The sequence below is a fragment of the Lithobates pipiens genome, unplaced genomic scaffold (assembly GCF_037356315.1).
Source record: "Lithobates pipiens isolate NorthernLeopardFrog02 unplaced genomic scaffold, aLitPip1_a1.2 Scaffold_18, whole genome shotgun sequence".
In the NCBI taxonomy this organism is placed as follows: domain Eukaryota; kingdom Metazoa; phylum Chordata; class Amphibia; order Anura; family Ranidae; genus Lithobates; species Lithobates pipiens.
The window spans coordinates 527507704-527529726 of NW_027507758.1; the positions used below are offsets into that span (position 1 = coordinate 527507704).

The following is a 22023-nucleotide window of genomic DNA, read 5'->3' on the forward strand; positions in this document are numbered from 1 at the left end:
TCTGCTGCACCACTGTAACCTGCTTTCTCATCTGCCTCCCCAATGTACCTCCTGCACATCTGTCTCACCTCTGTACCCCCTTGCTCTCCTGCCCCACCACTGTTCCCCCTGCTCTCCTGCCCCACCAATACACCTCCTTTCACATCTGCCCCACTGCTCTACCCCCCCCCCCCCGCTTTTCTGCCCCAACACTGAACTCCACTGCTCTTCTGCCCTACTGCTGAAACCCCTTCTCACCTCTTTCACCACTGTACCTCCCTGCACATCTGCCCCACCACTGTACCCTCCTGCTCTTCTGTTCCACCGCTGTACCCTGTTCTCATCTAAGATATGCAGAGTGGTGAAAGGAAGCAGAGATGAGACACATCTACCTGACCTGGCACACTCATCCTGCTGATCCACCTCTCGCATCCAGCCATGTGCTTGTATGTGACGTATATGACGTATGTGATGTATATGATGTCACATACCAACATCTGGAATAGATGCGCATTGATAAGCTGAGGTCAGGGGCATTTTCTGAAAGCAGTGGGCCTGGGTTTGATTTTCATTGCACTAAATACTGGCTATGGCTTAAAGCAGTGGTCATCAACCCTGTCCTTAGGGCCCACTAACAGGCCAGGTTTATGTATTACCTTGGGGAGATGCAAACTAGAATATCACAATCACTGAGCAGCAAATTATATCACCTGTGATGTATTTCAGTTATCTTGCAAACCTGGCCTGTTAGTGGACCCTGAGGACAGGGTTGATGACCACTGGCTTAAAGGAACACAGAGTGCAGGGGTAAGTAGTAAGTGACACAAAGGTTCAGGAATAATCTCCACAAAGTTCCCAGAATCTCAACAGTAATTCTGTCACCTGATTGGGGTTTTCTCAATCACAGTGAAATCCCTTCTTGCTGAGATTGGTAGTGGCAACCAATCGAGTCATCTTCCTCCAGATGGTGGGCGGGGCTAGCAGGACTGTGATTGCCTTTAGCAGTGGCCAATGACAGTCCTCCTCCTCCTGGAAACAGGGACCCCCCCCCATCAGAACTGTACCCAATCTCTTCCTCATTACAAAAGCTGACGATCGCAGCTACAGAAAAGTTAGGGAAGCAAACAATGTTTCCCATCTTTTACATTAAATGGTAGGACTCCACCAATTAAAATGGCGGTCATGCAGTGCTCAGGACAAATCCTATATTTCCACTCCAGGCACCTTCCCAGGAATGGTATTTCATCAATAATGAAAGCCACAATTTGTTGCACCCAATAGCTAAAAAAAAACAAAAAACCTAAAAGCATAAAACCAATAGTCATTTATTAAACGATAATAGAAGTAAAATATTGCACTCACAAGGTAGAAGTATTAAGATTGCATCTAGGACAATGAGCCACAAACATTTACGCAGGAGGTAATCCAAGATGGTACCTATGCCAACGTGAGGATGACAGACTCCACCCAGCTGACATGTTGCGTCTGTACCGGACTGTCTCAAACACACAATACTTACCTGTGTGACACAATTTACTCGAACATGGAACAGGTCTTATTCACTCCCACCTTTTGTATCACCAATACAGCAGTATTTATTTAGGAATTTGTTGCAACAAAAGCAACAGATGGTAAAAGTGTTGCAAATATGCCACTTACACAAATTAGTCACACGTGTTGTTGCAACAATTTAAAACGTTGCATGGGTTTCATGAATTTGTCGCAAGGCTATCGATTTACATCCGCACCACCAGAAATGTGTCGCAAATGCCTTATTAAAACATTCTCTCTGGGGCAAGAAAGAGGTTTAGTTATATTATCACACTTTTAGTTATTAAATAGTAAATTTTTAATAGAGGTCTATACATCGAATGAAAAAGAGGCACAACTGATATAGACAGAGGCATTTGGTTCCAAAAGAAGCACAGTATTAATGTGCTAATTTCATAAGAAAACGTAGGGTTCATCTTTGCATTTGTGTTTTCTCGTTGCTTTTCTGCGAGGAAAAGTGGAAATTCTGTTTTCTTGAAGACCTTTTGTTTAGAAAAGGGACCCATCTGCCTTGATTTTCTATGGAAAAAGAACAGCTTAAAATTATACCGCTGGTAATATTTGGTATTACAACACGACTGTTTGAAAACACAAGGAGGTTTTATAGGAGCTGCTCCATACTCAGTAGTTCATCTCTAATACACTGGTAATGTAAGCACTTGTAAATTAATAGTGCTGCTCAAATGGTGCAATGGGAGGTGGGAACCCCTTCCTCTTCCTACACAGAAAGTCAATTCTAAATTTGTGACTCTTTTGCTACAATCCCTAGCTCAATGGCTGCGCAGCCTTAGGGAGTCTGGCTTAGGTTCAGTGTTCCTTTGCCATAAAGAAGCTGAGAATCCCCTTATCTCTGGCTCTTTTATATTTCATAGAGTAGGAACAGGACGTTCCCTTAATTGATTGTTCTAAAGTTAAACAATTTTCACCTTCGTGTATTCTCTGTATTAAAGTATAACTAAAGGCAAAAGTGTTTTATTTTATTTTTTTGTTTTTCGTTTTGGGTAGTTGAGAGGGATTAGGATACCTGTCAGGTTTAATTGCTATCTGTGACCCCGTTAAGGAGATTCATCCTCTCTATTTGTCCTGTTTACCTTCATCATTGAAAGTTAAAGTAAAAGAAAATCACAAATTTTGGGTTGTCCCCAGAAAAGTAATAGAGAAGAAATCTTCCAATGGGGACACTAGTTCTGGTGACCTGGGGATTTCCTCTCACTTCCTTTTTTGTTATAGGACAGGAATTGAAGGGAAATCTCTGCACGGGGGACACAGATGGCAAAAAAAGAATTGACGGGTTATAACCCTCCTTTGCTCTATCCAAATGAAAAAAACAACTTTTTCCTATAGTTCTACTTTAAGGTAAAACTCCCCACTACCTGTCCTACCCCTCTGTCCCTAAACATTTACTACATTCTTCCCACAATTCTAGCACTGTCTCTGGCTCCAGCACCACTCGCTTCACTTCTGCTTTCATAGTAGAAACTGAGGCCAGCAGAACCATAGGATCCTGCTGTTGTCAGTTAAACTTCTGTGAGGAGGGAGTGGGGGCGTGGTGTTCTGCTGCTGTGTGTGTATATAGATGCGCCCAGCTCAGAAGTGCATAGGGACAGGAGCTTCTCTAGCATCCGGCTTGCTACAGGAGGTACCCTAAGGAGGAAGAAGTGGACAGTTTATTGCCAGCTTTTTTTTCCAGCATTTTATTTAGCATACAAAAAACACTGGTGTGCATGGAGCCTGATTTTTCTTTAAACCGATATCTAATTAACTTTATCAAGTGACGTGGTAATGGTTGCACAGTTCATTATGTTTACATTTCATTTATCTCTGGCACACTGCTTTTGTAGGAGGAACCTGCAAAATAATTCCTTCCTACTGTTTGCCAAGATATTAAATACCTCCAGCTGAACAGGTCGCAGAATGGATTTCATACTATAATTATTTTCTGTTTTTACAGAAAAGTCTGAAGCTGAAAAATGGCCCCAATGATGTTGTGTTCAGCGTTACGACTCAGTACCAGGGAACATGTCGCTGTGAGGGCACCATTTACCTGTGGAACTGGGATGATAAAATCATAATTTCCGATATTGATGGAACAATTACGAGGTGAGCTTTTTGTGGAGAGGCACAATAGTTACTTGTAAAGGCACAGTGAGCAGGATTTGCTGCTTTCATTTTCCTTTGTTTAATTGCCTCTGAAGAAAGTTGTGCTGGGCTTCTATTCAAACCTAGACTGACAGCTTATTTTTTACAATAAACGATATAGCACTAGCAGAATATGATTGTTCATTGACCCATGCTCCTTTTCCTTTGCTTTCCTTTTTTCTCATTTCCTCTCCCTGTCTCTAGACTCTCTCAGCCTCTCATTTTCTCTCACCCTCCTTCCACGTCTGCTCTCTCTCCTCATCTGTGTTCTTTACCATTTTTCTTATTTTTTCCTCTTCTTTACTAAAATCTGTTGGCATTCATATTTTCTCCCATTTCCCTAATCTGTTTTTTATTCTATTTTCCTAAGCATGCTGATATCCATCTTTCCTCTTCCTATCCTTAGCCTTTTGGAAATCCTCTTTATGCCCTAAGCCTGTTGGTATTCATCTTTTCTCCTCCCGCAGTAAGCACATTGGAAATCCTCTTTCCTCTTCCTGCCTTAAGCCTATTGGTATTAATCTCTCCTCTTCCTGCCCTAAGCCTGTTGGTATATATCTTTCCTCTTCCTGCCCTAAGCCTGTTGGTATCTTTCCTCTTCCTATCCTTATTATTTTAGAATTCCTGTTTCTGACCTAAGCCTGTTGGAATTCCTCTCTCCTCTTCCTGCCATAAGCCCATTGCTATTCTTCTTTTCTCTTTCTGCCCTAAGCCTGTTGGTATTCCTATTTCCTCTTCCTGCCATAAGCCCATTGCTATTCCTTTTTCTCTTCCTGCTCTAAGCCGTCAGTATTCCTCTTTCCTCTTCCTGCCCTAAGCCTGTTGATATTCCTCTTTCTTCTTCCTGCCCTAAGCCTGTTGGTATCCATGTTTCCTCTTCCTGCCTTAAGCCTGTTGGTATCCATGTTTCCTCTTCCTGATCTAAGCCTGTTGGTATCCATCTTTCCTCTTTATGCCCTAAGCCTGTCGGTATCCATCTTTCCTCTTCCTGCCATGAGCTCATTGGAATTCTTCTTTCCTCTTCCTGCCCTAAGCCTGTTGGTATCTATCTTTCCTCTTCCTTTCCTTAGCATTTTGGAGATCCTCTTTCTGACCTAAGCCTGTTGGTATTACCCTTTCTTCTTCCTGCTCTAAACCTGTTGGTATTGATGTTTCCTCTTCCTGCCATAAGCCCGTTGGAATTCCTCTGTCCTCATCCTGCCCTAAGCCTGTTGGAATGTTGGAATTTCCTCTTTCCTCTTCATGCTCTAAGCCTGTTGGTATCAATCTTTCTTCTTCTTTTTGCCCTAAGCCTGTTGGTAGCCATCTTTTCTCCTCCTGTCCTAAGCCTGTTGGAATGTTGGAATTTCCTCTTTCCTCTTCATGCTCTAAGCCTGTTGGTATCAATCTTTCTTCTTCTTTTTGCCCTAATCCTGTTGGTAGCCATCTTTTCCCCTCCTGCACTAAGCCTGTTGGTTTCTGTCTTAGTCTTCCTGTGCTGAGCATGTTGGTATCTGTGTTTCTCTCTATGTCGGCTCTATTCGGCTGCAGTCTAGATTGATCTACATGATCCATTCCATACTAGTTAAGTAAACAGTAAGGGCATCATCTGTGCAGAACAGTTATGGATCAGTCCAAAACGGCATCTCTAGTGGGCTATTACAGGCGCTTCTGGCTGTGGGTGTTTCTCTTTATTGCGCCTAGAACGTTTACAGCTTGGATTATGGTGGATCCCGTGTTACAATTGTATTGCCCTTATTCCTTCTTCAGAAATCTGTCTTTAAATAGCCAATATAAGCTGACTAAGCAGACACCCCCAGTAATGATGTATCGAGAAGAAAACGCTAGCAATCCCAAGGTTTTTTTCCTGACTGATCGCTTGATCATGTGCCTCAGTTAGTGGGGGTCTGTTGGTGTCCCATAGACACCAGGTCAGTGTATCTCAACCGGGGTCTCACAAGCGCGGATCCAGTTTGCCCTGGATTGGCATCATGAATGGTGTGGATGTACTGACCTCCTGCACGATAACAACCGTTAGGGCCATGTTGCTATGGTGTTGGTGACTGGCCCACCTGCACTTTGACAGCCCCAGCATTGAGGAGAGGACACGAGATCTTCTCTTGCCTTTTGCTGTGCTGCTGGAGCCAAAATGTAGGGCTTTTATGTGAAGAGGGGAGTGTGTGATTGGGAGGCTCTGTGATAGGGGGATTGTGTGATTGTGGGCCTCCTGATGTATAAGAAGATTTCTGATGAAATGGGGAACTCTGACGTGATGGGGAGCTTCTGGTATTCATTTCATAAAGAAGGTTGTGTGCCATCCCAGCCTCAGGTTTCCCATTGATAAGTAACGTTTATATTTTTACATTTTAGACTGGAGCATCTTGAGGTTTTGCTTACTTTTAAAGGGTGCCACTGTTGAAAAAAGGTTGAGGAACACTACACTAGATCATCACTGATCCAACCAAAAACAGTGAGACTGGAAGACTGTGGCGTGTCTATGGGCAGCTTTACTCACTTTCCAATTATCTCCTCATTTCTCAGTCATTGCTTTTTTTCTCTCTTCCTAATATGTATACATGCTAACAATAATGTGTTTTATTTCCATTTAACATACATGTTTCCAGGCTCATAGCCTACAAGAAAATTGTGAAAAGAACCAGATATAGTTTTTCCTAATGTATTAACTGTGTGAAGTAATTTGTGACTTTTTCCTAACTTTTTCAGGTCAGATACATTGGGCCATATTTTGCCAACTTTGGGAAAAGACTGGACCCACCAGGGAATTGCTAAACTGTATCATAAAGTTAGCCAGTAAGTACTGTTTATGCTGCCTGTGAATATGCAGCATGTGAGCTCATAAGACATTAAAGTGTCTCTAAAGCTAAACACTAAGAGGATAGAAAGTGGCGACAAATCCCAAAAAAAACAGCTGTCACTGGAACACCAATAGATGGGAAATTAAGCGGGTCCTATGATAGCTTAAAGTGTTACTAAACCCACAACAGTAAAATTAGTCTATATATTCAGTAAAGCATGCTTGTTATACTATGAAACCTAAGGGGTTAATCCTCCACATTGTGTAAAAAGGCCGTTTGATCCTGTCTTCTCTGATCTCTGATCCTCCCCTTCTTGCACTCTCCCAATCCATCTCCTGATACAACAGAACCTTTGGCATCACTCTGCACATGCTCCGTTTTAGTGTGTATTGCTAGAGAGGTTTTTTTCTCCTTGTGAGGGTTCATGTGATTGGCACAGGGCCAGTCAGCACTGTCCAGACAGAGGGTCAGGGGCCCTGCAGCCTCATAGGACAGTCAGAGTAGAATGAAAACTCCTCCTTCAAGCTTCTAGGGCTGCTTTATACTGCTAATGACAAAAGGAATTTAGCCATTTATATTTACTGAAATTATTGCATTTCCATGTTCTGTGTACTGTGGGAGACCTGATAAAGTGAAGGTAGGCTCCTGGATTTAGTGTATATACGTCGCTACCTCAACGTTAAATTCTGGGGTTATGGCAGCAGTTGGCTGCATACTCCTCAGTATTTTTTTACACAGTGGGTGATCTTTCACATAAAAGTGGTCCCAGCAGTGGATTTGCCATGGGACTTTTATGGGCAGCGGATGAGGTTCCCCGCTGCTTCCTGGTCATTTCCAACACTTGCCGGCAGAGGCAAAAATGATCCGATATGATAGAGTGTAGGGCAGGAAGTCAAGTGAGGGCAAGATAGCCCCCACTCGACTCTATGCCCTTGGAAGACCTGAGTGATGTCAAACATCACTTCTACCCTCCGGCCTTAAAGGGCCCATTTTTTTTTTCTATGTGGAAAAGTAAAGTGACATTTTTTTTTATTGCTTTTAAAGGGGTTGTAAAGGTTCAGTTTAAAAAACAAAAACAAACATGTCATACTTGCCTCCGCTGTGCAGTTGGTTATGCACAGTGGCCCTGATCCTCCTCTTCTGGGGTCCCTCTGCGGCGCTCCTGGCTCCTCCTCTTCTTGAGTGTCCTGTCGGAATAGCGCTCTCCTATGGGATACCCGTGCAGGCGCGCTCCCATGTCTTGCTTCTGCGTCTGTTGACACAGACAGCAGGACTCTGCTCCGCCCGCCTCGTTCAATTGAATTGACAGCAGCAGGAGCCAATGGTTGTGCTGCTATCCATCTATCCAATCCGGACACGAGACACCAGCCAGAGCTGGTGTGCTCATTCCCATTGCGGGAATTATGGGGCTCAGGTAAGTATAAGGGGGGCTCGGGGGCGCTGCTGCAGTAAAGAGGTTTTTTCATCTTTAATGCATAGAATGCGGCGGCATTCACGAGTAAATAGCTGGCGGTTTTGATATGTAAATAAAGGCGGCATTCATATTTAGCTCATGCCCCCCTGCAGTGAGGAGATGATGTGCTGTAACCTCTAGCAACCAATCAGTGAGCAGTAATGCTATACAGTAATCTCTAGCAACCAATTAAGCAGAAATCATTTGCTGTAACCTCTAGCAACTAATCAGTGAGGAGTAATGTGTGCTGTAACCTCTAGCAACTAATCAGTGTGCCGTAATGTGTCCTGTAACCTCTAGCAACCAGTCCGTAAGCAGTAATGATATGCTGTAATCGCTGGCAACCAAATCACAATTGCTCCCTGATCTCATACAGTAAACTGATTTTAAGTCTGGCTGCTATTTATTGTATGTCTCAGAGCAATTGGAGAGTGAAATTGCATGGGGGGGGGGGGGATTTTTGCCCGGAGTTCAATCAATATTAAAGATGGCCCTGCTGAGCCCATAGGAAGTTAGACTGTATGCTCTTGCAGGGCAGCCACTGATATAAATAGCCTGTGTAGTCTGTAAAGCACTGTGATATTGTAAGTGCGCAGTAAAAATTAAGAAAATATATTAATTCGGTCTATGGCCTGCTTAATTTATGGGTTTGGGTCAAGGTTTATTGGGTTGAATGATGTACTGTTATTTGCAGTCCCATAGAAAGAAGAATTAACCTGTTTATGGCTAAGCTTATAGGCATGTATGCCATATTATGCATGTAAATATCCAGTTGTACCATATGGCCACTGTATACGTAGCACGAGTGACACATCTTCATTTGCTTTGGACCCTTTGTGTATTTTGTTACTATATTATTTTTATTTCATTCACCAGGAATGGCTATAAATTCCTGTACTGTTCAGCACGGGCTATAGGAATGGCTGACATGACTCGGGGCTATCTGCACTGGGTAAACGAGCGTGGCACGGTATTACCTCAAGGACCTGTACTCCTCAGTCCCAGCAGTTTGTTCTCTGCACTTCACAGGTAAGCAACATCTTGCTGGTATGTCGGCAGCACATTTTTTCTTCTTATTGTTGAATTTTCATCATCCGCTGCACTATTTTCAAAATTTTTAAATCTGCATGTCTCTGTGGGGGTGATTTACCAAAACTGGTGCACTCAGTATCTGGTGCAGCTGTGCATGGTAACCAATCAACTTCTAACTTCAACTTGTTCAATTAAGCTTTGACAATAAAACCTGGAAGCTGATTGGTTTTTATGCAGAAGTGAGCCTGATTTTGCACTTTCAAGCTTTATGGCCAATACACACGATGCCAAAATCGGACAAAAAATACCTCTTTTGGTGCGATAATCGGATCGTTAGTACACACTACACAGCTTTCGAGAGCCGATCAGGACAGTTCATCCTATATTATTTGATCGGACAAACACAAACATTTTCCCTGTATGATACCAGATCATACGATTTTCGTTAAGTCAGTACAGTTGTCATCTAAAAAATACAATACAAATACACTACAACACATGACATCACTTCCGATTTTTTTATATTTTTTTCTGTCGTACGAGTATTTTTGTGACTTTAGTAACCTCTTCAATTTCTACTTGCGACTAGTAAGTGAAACAGTCGGACGATCCGTTGTCCGATTTTCTGATCGTGTGTACGGGGCATAAGTTAAAAAAACCCCATTGTGTGCTTACAGAGACTGCTAAAAAATTAGACTTCTAAGTGACTTCTTATTGAAGTTTACAGACCTAAGTTTGTTTCAGACTCTAAAGAAGGGTAGACATCCTCGCCAGAGAAAATCTAGTTTTTTTTTTTCAGCACAGGAATTGCGCTTACAAAATTTTAAAAACTATGGGTTCGTAACTGTTCACCGTTTCAGGTCCGATTTCAGTCCGAATTTTTGGCTGAATTCGGACCTGAAATGAACCAAAAGACGCACAGGGCTCCTGTGCAATTCGCTCCGGAGCCGCTCTGGAGATGTGTGAACCAGCTCCATAGAGACTTGACATGCGACTTGGATGTGGGGAAACCCGCATTCCAATACGCAGTACTGTGAACCCAGCCATAATCACTTATAAAGTGTTGCAGACCCTGCATTTTCCTCATTAGAAGTGCTGAATAATCATGAAAATTAACTTCCATTCAGATTCACTCTACATATTGACCTAATAAAACAAGCTTTTTCTTCAGAGCAGAAACAGGTGGGACTCTGCAGGAAACCTTGGTAAAACTCCTGCTATGTGCATTGATCAGTCACCGGGGGTTCATTTTGGTTTTTCTCAAAAAGTTTAAGCTTTACTTTCTGTGAATAATATCGTGCAGTGAATGTATGCAATTTACCCAATCTGTAAGAACAAATGGAAGAATCTGAGATGTACGTTTTGTTGTACAAAAAAGCAATAAATAACTCTTATTAAAAAAAAAAAAAAAAGAAGGATAGGCCTATTTTTTAAGCCGTATGCCAGCCAAGCTAGACGGATTCATGTAAACTGTTATATCTGATGCCCAGCCCTAGACTCTGAATGTTAGAGGACCTGAACTATAGGAGCTGTGCCCACAAAAACAGATGACATGGGCCTAATCACCAGTGTTGCCTGTAGGTCTGTAGCTGATCTTTTTCCATTACTGTCTCCAATATGCCTTGTTTCACATTGTGTGGAGGCGGTCATCCTGGTAACAGAGGAGGTGAGGAGGAGCTCATGTTGGCCCTTTGAAGACTGGTGATCTCATAGTGGGTCAGGGAATAGCGACACGGGAGGTAGAAGAAGCCCAGGACCACAGAATAGCTGAAGCAAAAGCAAGGGACTCCTTGCACTGCAGGTCCTTGGGTACACTGACCATACACAAGACGTGTATGGAATTATTTAGTTGTTTCTCTCCTGATCCATTAACTCTGCTGACGTTTTTGGAGACATGCGGTTATCTTGTTTATTTATTACAGTTATTAATACTTTACAAATTGTGCATCACATCACCATTAGGCTGTTGTTTCTATGCACAAAGCATTTGATAAAGAGCAGCTTTGAATGTGCTTCACTACTTGATATGTACGAGAACTATTGTACAGCTTTGATATTTCTAATTCTCACTCCAAATCTTGTTAGACTTACAGTCACAGGTGCACAGTACCTTAGATCAGGGATCTCCAAACTACGGCCCTCCAGCTGTTGTGGAACTACAGGTACCATAAGGCATTGTAAAACACAGACATGGCTAGGCATGATGGGAATTGTAGTTCCTGAGCAACTAGAGGGCCTTGGAGACCCCTGCCTTAGATGATCTCACACTGCAGATGTACAGCTATAAGGCTCCAGGCACAGGGAGTGTCAGTGTCCTTACTGGTCTCGCTTTCATATGTGAAGAATTTTGTATGGAAAGATTATTTAGACTCCTTTAGGTCAGTGAAAACATTGTTTAGATTTTTCCAGTTTTAACATTCTTCTCTTCATGCTTTTTGCAATTTTGATTCTGAGGTTTTGTCAAGATAGTCACACTTCTTGTATCATTTTATTTATTTATTTTTTTGCAGAGAAGTCATAGAAAAGAAGCCAGAAAAATTCAAAATAGAGTGTTTGACAGATATTAAAAACCTCTTTCACCCCAATACGGAGCCCTTCTATGCTGCTTTTGGGAACCGACCTACTGTAAGTACTTTTCTTAGAACTTTGATAGACGTTCAGAGATAATAGCTTTGCAGCTATAAAAACTCATGTTAAAAGGAACACTATTGTGAAAATAATAGTATTTTGATTAGTACATGTAATTAGTACCTGTAAAGATAGTATTCAGTATATTATATATTCTTTTATTCTCTGCATTTACGTGTGCATATATAGTATATGCAGTTCTTGAATCACTATTCCTATCACCTTTGCCTTCTTAAATCTGTCAGATATACACATTGTTATGGTCAGATATTTCCACTGACTGAACCTAAAGGCCTGACCTTTCTGTCACTGTTGGAGATTACAACACTGCTTCAATCCAGGTTACCTGCAGAGTCCTCTCTATAGGGTTCCTTTGCCTAGAGCAGTGATGGCGAACCTTGGCACCCCAGATGTTTTGGAACTATATTTCCCATGATGCTCATGCACTCTGCAGTGTAGTGGAGCATCATGGGAAATGTAGTTCCCAAACATCTAGGGAGTTATCTCTGTAGTAGACATGTGCAATTTGTTTCATTCACAATTAGTTTTTTATCGACTTTTGACAAATTTGTTAATTCGGAAATATCCAAATTAACGAAAACCCGTTTAACAAATTTTTCTGAATATTTGAAAATTCGTAAATTCAAAATTTGAAAACCCGAAAATTAAAAAATCTGAAATAATAACTAACTAATAATAACGTAACTATTACTAACTATTAAATTATAAATATTGGAATTTCCTTTCAAATTTGGCTGTTAGTGAACGTAACGAATACGAATTTATCCAAAGTTTAGGCATTATCCAAAATAACGAATGCCGTATCTAAACGAATGGAACATAACAAATTATTGAATAATAAATAACAATAATAATCTTTGTATTATTATTATGTATTATTAATTTGTTCAGTTCCATACATGCGGCATTCGTTATTTCAGATAATTTGTAACTTTGGATAAATTCGTTTTAGGTTCACTAACAGCCAAATTTGAAAGGAAATTCCAATACCTAAAATTTAATAGTTATTCTTTCGACTTTTCGGATTTTCTTCTTATTTTTGGATTTTCGAATTTACGAATTGCAATCATAAGAAATCACTCAGAAAAAAAAATAAGGACAAATGAAACGAAAATAAACAAATTTTTTCGGACGTGCACATGTCTACTCTGTAGGGCACCTTTTCCCCGCTTGCTGATGACGTGTTAATTACAAAGCATACGTTGAGGTGGCTCCGGTCATGTCACTTCTGGATCCCAGCATCTGGTTTTCTCCTATGCACGTGTGGAATGCACGCCAGCTTTGAACGTGATCCCAGCGACAAGTGGCTTCCAAAATAATTATTGCAGGCTATCCTCTGTGCCAGGCTAAGGCACCTACAAATATAAGCAGACATCCCTTATATTTATGTATGCTTTTAAAATAAAATACAGTATTGCGCTATGTAGTGTCCCTTTGTTTTTCCATATGGGATAATTGGTGGAGAGGAGATCACACTACAAGGATCGATATGTTAACCTAGGATATCCAATCCAGGATTTCCCAATAGCGCATTAGACCTTCCTTTTAAGTAAAGTGGCCACATCCATCTGGTGAGCAGTTTTCAATTCTGAGCACATTGGGTGGATTTTATTATATACGGTGAAGGCATTCCCTCTTGTTTTCGGTGTGAGTCTACTAATCAAGACACAACTTTGGATATAATGGACTTTATAATTTTTTATTAATAAATTCTATATCACGTATGGTTATTATCTATATGCACATGCTCACTTTATCTCATGTTATATTGTTTGACATAAAGTATATGTCGCACTTTATGCACATGTTCACTTTATTCCATGTTATATGTTCCTACAGTAAAACCTTGAATTGCGAGCATAATTTGTTCCAGAAACATGCTTGTAATACAAAGCACTCTAATATGAAAATGAATTTCCCCACAAGAAATAATGGAAACTCAATTGACTCGTTTCACAACCATTTATTCATAAGTTGTTCAGTTTATAGTCCATATAAAAAGATTCTAGCAATGTGACCGGGTTGTGTAACCATAAAGTGTCCATCCACAAATGGATGAAAAAAATGTTTTTTATTTACTTACCAGAAATGCCTGTTGCTAGGCAGTCTTCCTAATCTGCCTCTTCCTATTCCACGGCGCTGCTCCTTCACTTCCTCTTCTTCGGCGAGTGGCCTCGTTGCCTTCTGGGACATGTGTGTCCCAGAAAACTACAGGGCCATTCGCAAAGCGCCGTGCGACTCGCGCATGCACAGTAGGAAACGGGCAGTGAAGCTGCAAAGCTCCACTGCCTGTTTCCCTTAGTTAGGATGGCGGCGCTGGCCCCCGATCCAATGGATGGATTGGCCTCGGGGGGGCGACATCGTGGGCTCGCTGGACAGGTAAGTACCCTTATTAACCACTTGCTTACTGGGCACTTAAACACCCTTCCTGACCAGACCAATTTTCAGCTTTTGGTGCTCTCACACTTTGAATGACAATTACTCAGTCATGCAACACTGTACCCAAATGAATTTTGTGTCCTTTTTTTCCCACAAATAGAGCTTTCTTTTGGTGGTATTTGATCACCTCTGGGGTTTTTATTTTTTGCGCTATAAATGAAAAAAGACCGAAAATTTTGAAAAAAAACGCATATTTCTTTGTTTCTGTGACAGAATTATGCAAATTATTAATTTTTCTTCATAAATTTTGCCCACAATTTATACTGCTACATATCTTTGGTAAAAATAACCCAAATTAGTGGATATTATTTGGTCTTTGTGAAAGTTATAAGTTATAGAGTTTAAAAGCTGTGGTGCGAATCGCACAAAATTGATCACACCTGATGTACTGGTGGCCTATCTCACTTCTTGTGACCCGAACAAGTCAGGAAAGTACAAATACCCCCCAAATGACCCCTTTTTAGACATTCCAAGGTATTTAGTAAGAGGCATGGTGAGCTTTTTGATGTTGTCATTTTTTTCCCACAATTCTTTGCAAAATTAAGAATTTTCATTTTTTTTATTTTTCTCCACAAAATTGTCATTGTAATAGGTTATTTCTCTCACATGGCATGTGTATACCACAAATGACACCCCCAAAAAAATTCTGCTACTCCTCCTGAGTATTACAATACCACATGTGTGTGACTTTTTAACAGCCTGGCCACATAGAGAGGCCCAACATGCAGGGAGCGCCATCACGTGTTCTAGGAGCATAAATTACACATCTAACTTGTTGACTACTTATTACACTTTTGAAATACCAGGACAATGACACGTGACACTGATGACAGATGGCACTGATACGTGGCAATGATGACACGTGGCACTGATGACAGATGGCACTAATATGTGGCACTGATGACAGATGGCACTAATATGTGGCACTGATGACAGATGACACTAATATGTGGCACTGATGACACGTGGCACTAATGCGTGGCACTGATGACACGTGGCACTAATGCGTGGCACTGATGACACGTGGCACTAATACGTGGCACTGATGACACGTGGCACTAATACGTGCCACCGATGACAGATGGCACTAATACGTGGCACCGATGACGCGTGACACTGATGACAGATGGCACTGATAAGTGGCATTGATGACACGTGACACTGACAACAGATGGCACGTGACACTGACAGGTGGCACTGATGACAAATGGCACTGATACGTGACACTGATGACAGATGGCACTAATACGTGGCACTGATGACAGATGGCACTATGTGGCACTAATGACACGTGGCACTGATGACAGATGCCACTTATACGTGGCACTGATGACAGATGGCACTGGGGACAAATGGCACTGACAACAGGTGGCACTGGGGACAGATAGAACTGGGGGCAGGTGGCACTGGGGTGGGGTGGATTGCACTGGGGTGGATGGCACTGGGGCAGGATGGCACTGGGGGAGGATGGCACTGGGGGCTGCTGCAGCCGTTCATCTCTCCCCTCTCACACGCTGTCTGTGTGAGGAGGGAGAGCGGCGCTGAGAGATGATCTCATATGTTTACATATGAGATCATCTCCCATTGGACACGCCGATCACGCTGTAAACGGCCGCTGTGATTGGCCGTTTACAGCGATCTGTGTTTGCCTGTCCCTGGGGGACTCGGCGAACACAGAACTTCCGCGATGTGCGCCCGCGGCGGCACGCATTGCAGAAGTAAACAATAGGACGTCCAGGGACGGCCAATTGCACGAAAGCGCCTGCTCTAAGTCCGTAAATCGGCTATAGGGCGGGCACGAGGTGGTTAAAAGTCAGCAGCTACAGTGTTTGTAAACCGATGTGGACAGTTTCCCCTGGATGCCTGCATACTTAGATGCGCCTCTTTTAATCATCGACCATATGAGTTGCTAAATGTACTTCATTAAATGTAACCATATTGCTACACTTACAGGCGCCTCTTTTTTCTTTTATACTCAGTTGTGACATGACGCTTCTCTTATATCAAGTTACAGTTTATTAAAAAAAACTTGCTTGTCTTGCAAAACGCTCTCAAACCAAGGTTTTACTGTATAAGGAATATAATATAATTAGCGCCCCCTATCACCCATTTGTTCAATTGCACCTTTTCCCCAAGCACTCTTTTATACAATTAAGTGAAAAGTATTTACCCCCTTCGATTTTGTTTCCTGACGCACATCGCAAGGAAACCTTTAGTAGGACATTTCCGAACACACATATTTTGATGTTACAGATACAAAACCCCTTTATTTGAAGTACTGGGCAGCTTTGTACTAATCCTTTCATTATTACTTTATAACCTTAATACTACATAAAACATCTAGGAAAGCCTATTGTGTTTTGGGCTTGTTCCATGTAAAGAAATAATGGGGTATTTCTTTAGTAAAGGCATGAGTCGATGAGCTCATTAATATTTTATATATCTGTACCAAGCAGAAAGTGTTGTGACATCCCCGCAGTGTATTGCTCCCCGCGGTAACAAGATCCCAGCTCTGGCAAGATTAGACTCGCTCCACGGGATAGAGATTAAACTGTTTGTATTAATCCAATAAGACTCGTCTGTGAATTTACGACATTGTCCACATAAAATCAAAGCACTTGGACACACTTAAAGAAAATTTATTGAATAATACATGGATCCCTTTTTATGGGGCTTTTCCACATTCCCTTATTTTATCGGGTTCTATAGAGGACTCCACTTTATGACATCATAAATCAAATGGCGTGCTGTAAACTCTGCGCAGCTGACGCGGTTATCGCTGCATTAAACTGTCAATTTCATAAACTAATATGTGGTTGTATGATTTATGCAGGATGTTTATTCGTATAAGCAAGTGGGAGTTTCCTTAAACAGAATATTTACGGTGAATCCCAAAGGAGAGCTCGTCCAAGAGCATGCGAAGACCAATATCTCCTCGTAAGTATCTCTTTTATCGCAGGGATGCAAGGATCTAAAATCTTATCTGAAAAACACAGCAGTCATTGATGTCAAAATAACTAAAACACAGACAGGGTTGTGTAATGAAGGAGTGCAAAGGACAAAAAAAGATGATGAAATATGAATTCTGATTGGCTGCTGTGGGTTACTGCAGTTTGCATTTGGCACTTTGGGTAGACGGAAACTTTTTAAAGCTTAAGTTGAGGCAGATACAAAATCACCTTTTCGGCCCGTTCACACCAGAGAAATGTCCTCCGATCTGCAGGACATTTCTCTAGTGTGAACGGGTTGAAAAGGTGATTTTGTATCTGCAATGCATTTCTGAATGTACTTTTTTTGATGCATTCCAGTGCATCTTTGGGACGTTTCCGGATTCATTCCAGATGCTTTTTTCCTTCTTATTTTCAGTTTTTTTTTGTTTTGTTTTTTTAACTGTACTGAGATCCGGTGAATTTTTGATGCTTTCAACCGCATTTCAATATAGTTCTGTGCAGTAAAAAAGTAGCATTTGTACTTTTTTTTTTTTTCTGGAACCTGAAAAGCACTGGGCTCTAAGGCCTGGTTCACACCTATGTGTTTGTTGGTGCTTTTTGCAGAAGTGTCATTAATACCAGCATTTCGTTTTTTTTTTAGCAATTTGAGGTACAGTAGCTCATCTATTGGATGGGGCTACATAGGCCAGCCTTCGCTTCCTACATGTATCATGAGCCTTGACAGCCCATAACCCTGTTGATGGTTCATTTGGAACATCTCAAAAGAACTGCAGTTTTGGAGTTGCTCTGACCCAATCTAGCCATTACAATTTGGCCCTTGTCATAGCCACTCAAATCCTAATGCCGGCCATACACGGTTCGAATTTCAAAAGAATTTTCTTTCAAGAATCGTATCTAAGAATTTTCGTACGAATTTCGCACCATTAGTGGGCTTCAGCAACAGCCGGTTTTCGTGCGGAAATCAATTGGACATGTTGGAAATTTTTTGAAAACCAAAGGATTTTCTAATCAATGATGGGAGAATCGTGCGAGAAATGTAATAAGAAAAGAAAATTTACAGAGAGAAAAGATTCCTGGCCACGAAAATTATTTTCTGTAGCAACATAAGGTGAAATTGAAGGCTTGGTCAGCCGAATTTCGAAAATCAATGGTGACATCATCGGATCACAAAAAAAAAACCTTTCTGATTTTGAAAAGAAAATTTGTTCGAAATTTGACATGTGTGGCCTGCATTACTCTTGTCCACTTTTTCTGCTTTCAACACATCAACTTCAGGGATGACATTTTCACTTGCTGCCTAATCTATCCCACCTACATTCAGATGCCATTATAATTTAAATATTCATTATTATTCACTTTACCTACTGTGTTTCCCTGAAAATAAGACCTACCCAAAAAATAAGACCTAGTCTGATTATCAGGGAGGGCTGCAATATAAGCCCTAGCCCAAAAATAAGCCCTAGTAAAGTTCATAAAAAAAAAAAACTGTAAAACTGGTATAAGGTGCCTTTGTAAGACCCCTTTCACACTGGGTCATTTTTCAGGTATTATTGCGCTTAAAATTAACGCCTGCAGACTGGCCTGAAACAGCCGCTGCTGTGTCTCCATTGTGAAAACCCTGAGGGCTTTCACACTGGAGCGGTGCTCTGGCAGGATGGTACCGTACTGCTAGCCGCATCTTTGGAGTGGTGTATACGCTGCTCCTTCACCGCTCCTGCCCATTGAAATCAATGGTGCAGCGTGGCTATACCACTGACAAAGTGCCTCTGCAGAGGCGCTTTGCAGTGGTTTTTAACCCTTTCTCGGCCGTTGGGGTAAAACCACCACCTCATAGCAGCCGAATAGCACCACAAATCTGATGGTAAAGCACTAAAAATAGCGGTGCTTTACCGCCGACGAACCAACCTCCCGCCCCAGTATGAAAGGGGCCTTATTGTTTTTCTTAAAAAATCCCATATTTACAGCTGCCGTTGACTCGCCGGAGGTCTTCTCTCCTCCTGGCTGGCATCTGCGCTCCCTTCCTCATCAGAGCTCGGAGCAGGCTGACGTCAGTGGGAATCTCGGCTCTTATCTCCTCCCAGCTGTCTGCGGCCCCTCCCTCTTCAGAGCTTGAAGCGGGTTGACGTCAGCGGGGATCTCAGAGTGGAGAAAAAGATCAGATCACGGGAGGGCCCAGGGAGCTGTTATAAAGGTATTTTCCATAAAACTGTTACAATGTGAGACACACTGCCAGTAAACACACTTATACCAGTGTAATCTTTTTATTAAAACAGATTACATAATTTTAAGCAAGGTGGTTTTAAAAAAAAAATGATTAACCACATGCCAAACGCCCGCTGTCGTTTGGTGGCGGCAGTATTGTTCCCCTGTGCGAATGGCTGCAGCTGTACGGCGGCCGCTTTTAAGGGGTATAGGGGGCGCGCGCGCCCGTTGCGTCACTCAGGAGCCAGTCTTCTTTTCGAAAAAACATAGTAGCAGTGGTCACAGAGCTATGTCTGATCGATGTATACTGTATGTATTTTTTTTTTCTTAAGTTTAAAGGTTATGGCTGATTGGTGTATTCCCTTTAACATAAAATAAGTCATTATTGGCTATTGCCAGGTAATGGTTTAAAAGCAATATCTCCCCCCTCCCCCCCCCCCCCCCCCCCCGTAGTTTGCAACATTAGAACATATTGGATGCTCTCATTTTGCTTTGGTTCCAGGGGAGAAATAGAAGTGCAGATACATGTGTTAGCTAAATTAAAAAATTTGAATCAGAGTAGATGTAGAAAGAGGTCAATAACATAAAATGGGGTCAATAATAAGTACATGTTACTAATATTTAGTACAAAGAATTTTACTGTTCTCATAATGTCAGATTTAGCACATTTTCCCAGAACAATATACCGAGGCATCCTATAATTAACAGAAGCAGGGAACATTATTATCAGCAGGATTGTACACAGCTTAATAACAAGGGGAGAGATAATTACTGAGGAAAAGATGCATTATAAAGTGTGAAACTAATTAATCACACATGTGCTAATGAAATTTCAGCTATTTTTACATCCAACTGATGAATGAAACCCAGCTCACTATTTTGACAGGTGATTAAATAAGTCGCTCAAAACACATTTGATCTCCTTTCTCTGTAAGAGAAGAAAAAAAGCTTTAAGAACTAAACTCCACAAATACCGCTGCTTAATGATGCCAAGTCTGTGAGGTCCCTTGCCAATGCCATCTTCTACCCAGGTTCTTCTGGTTGTTGGGTATTTGGCTGCTTGATGGGCAGTTCCATTGCATTTTTACTGCCTCACCAAAAGCCAAACATGGCAACTGGAGATGAATGATTGTACAAATGCTTAAAGTGGAAGTAAACTTCCCTATCGTTTCAATCCATGGAAGCTGCCATCTTTGCTTCTGTTTAATCTTCAGCTGCCACGGTGCTGCACATGTGATCCGTTATGACACCAGCCATTGGGTGGTTTGACAGTTTGGTTGAGAGCACAACCAATGTGCAGTTAGTATTCCCGGCATGCCGTTTTTTGAAACTGTTTAGATCGATGGGTTTACTTCCAATTTTTATCTTAGTACAGTCTATGCATTAGGATAAAAAGCCTTCTGTGTGCAGCAGCCCCCCCCCCCAATACTTACCTTAGATCCAGCTATGTTGCAGGAGTGTCTTGGCTGCCCTAGACAACCCTCCTCATTGGCTGAGACAGCAGAGCAGCGCTATTGGCTCCCACTGCTGTCAATCAAAGTCAGTGAGCCAATGAGTAGAGAAGTGGGCCAGGCTGAATGGACACACAACTGTGACTTGGCTTGGGTGCCCCCATAGCAAGCTGCTTACTGTGGGGGCACTCAACATAAAGGAGGAGCCAGGAGCACCAAAGAGGGACCCGAGAAGAGAAGGATTGGGGCTGCTCTGTGCAAAAACACTACACAGAGCAGGTAAGTATAACATGTTTGTTATTTTTAACAAAAAAAAAAAATAGACTTTAATAGCACTTTAAGGCTAGGTTCACATATGTGCAGTTTCTGTGTGCCACGTTTTCACAGGCACAGCAGCCCTTTCAATTGTACCTGTGCGAAAGGCACCTTTTTTGAAAGACGGATGCAGGGAAATGGCATGGCACACGCTTTTGCACCATGCAATTTTTCACAAATGCATGGGGATGGCGCTAAGAACGAATGACACCCATCTGCCAAATAGCACCACTTTTGCCTGTGGGTGCAGGAATGGGTGCATTTTATATGCCTTCCTGAACCCGCATATATGTAAACCTAGCATAACAACTATGGCAAATTTAAAGCTGATCTCCAGCTTTCAGTGAAGAGAGCCAGACTTGATTTTGTTCCAAAAGGGAATTTCTTGTCCCACCACTGCTCTGTATACTGTATGTAGCTGAGGCTACGTCCAGTTTATACAGCACACACAGCCGCTGCATCTGTTTGTCAAGTAAATCATTTGTTTGGACCAGCTTTAAACTTCACTAAAAGCTGTACATCAGCTTTAACTTAGTTTGTCAAAGTTGACAGGCAGCACTGCCTGTCAAGCTCACCCAATAAAGATAATGGGACCGTTTTGCTACTGTGAACCAAAAACGCGGTTCGCAGTTACAGCGCACGAGTTCTATGCAAAATCACCCTTTGACAAAAAATGTTTTTTACGTTTTTTGCTGGGGTCCCACTTTATGGCTATATCCCAGTCAGGTTTATATTTACATACTATTTAAAGTGATGCGGGGGGATAGACTTACCTGCAAAATGGCTTAAATTTTTTCCCTGTTATTTAACTTCTTTTTTTTTTTTTGGCTTTCCCATCAATTAAATCCATATCAGTTTTGATCTCTTTTTAATCCTTCAAAGCTCAAGCTAAGCAAATAAAATGCAAGCCACTGGAGTCTCAGTGGCAAGAGAAATAGGTTGTATAACACAGAATCATGTCATAAGAGCTGTTAGAAGCTCCTGATAAGCTGTATGGGATTATATAAAACTCTGATCAAGGAAATTTGAGCTAACTGGTTGAAGCTAGCACAATCACAGGTCTTTAT

At 41.7% G+C, this 22023-nt stretch overlaps 1 protein-coding gene across 6 annotated transcripts in view; it reads left to right on the forward strand.

Annotated features, from left to right (window-relative positions):
• Positions 1 to 22023, forward strand: part of LPIN1 (lipin 1) — a 270004-nt gene that overhangs the window by 242438 nt on the left and 5543 nt on the right. For all 6 annotated transcript variants that reach the window (XM_077488801.1, XM_077488806.1, XM_077488803.1 and 3 more), the window contains 5 exons: positions 3482 to 3630; positions 6373 to 6459; positions 8794 to 8946; positions 11460 to 11574; positions 16871 to 16974. In XM_077488801.1, the coding sequence (XP_077344927.1) occupies positions 3482 to 3630; positions 6373 to 6459; positions 8794 to 8946; positions 11460 to 11574; positions 16871 to 16974 (608 nt within the window). The remainder of the gene's footprint in view (positions 1 to 3481; positions 3631 to 6372; positions 6460 to 8793; positions 8947 to 11459; positions 11575 to 16870; positions 16975 to 22023) is intronic.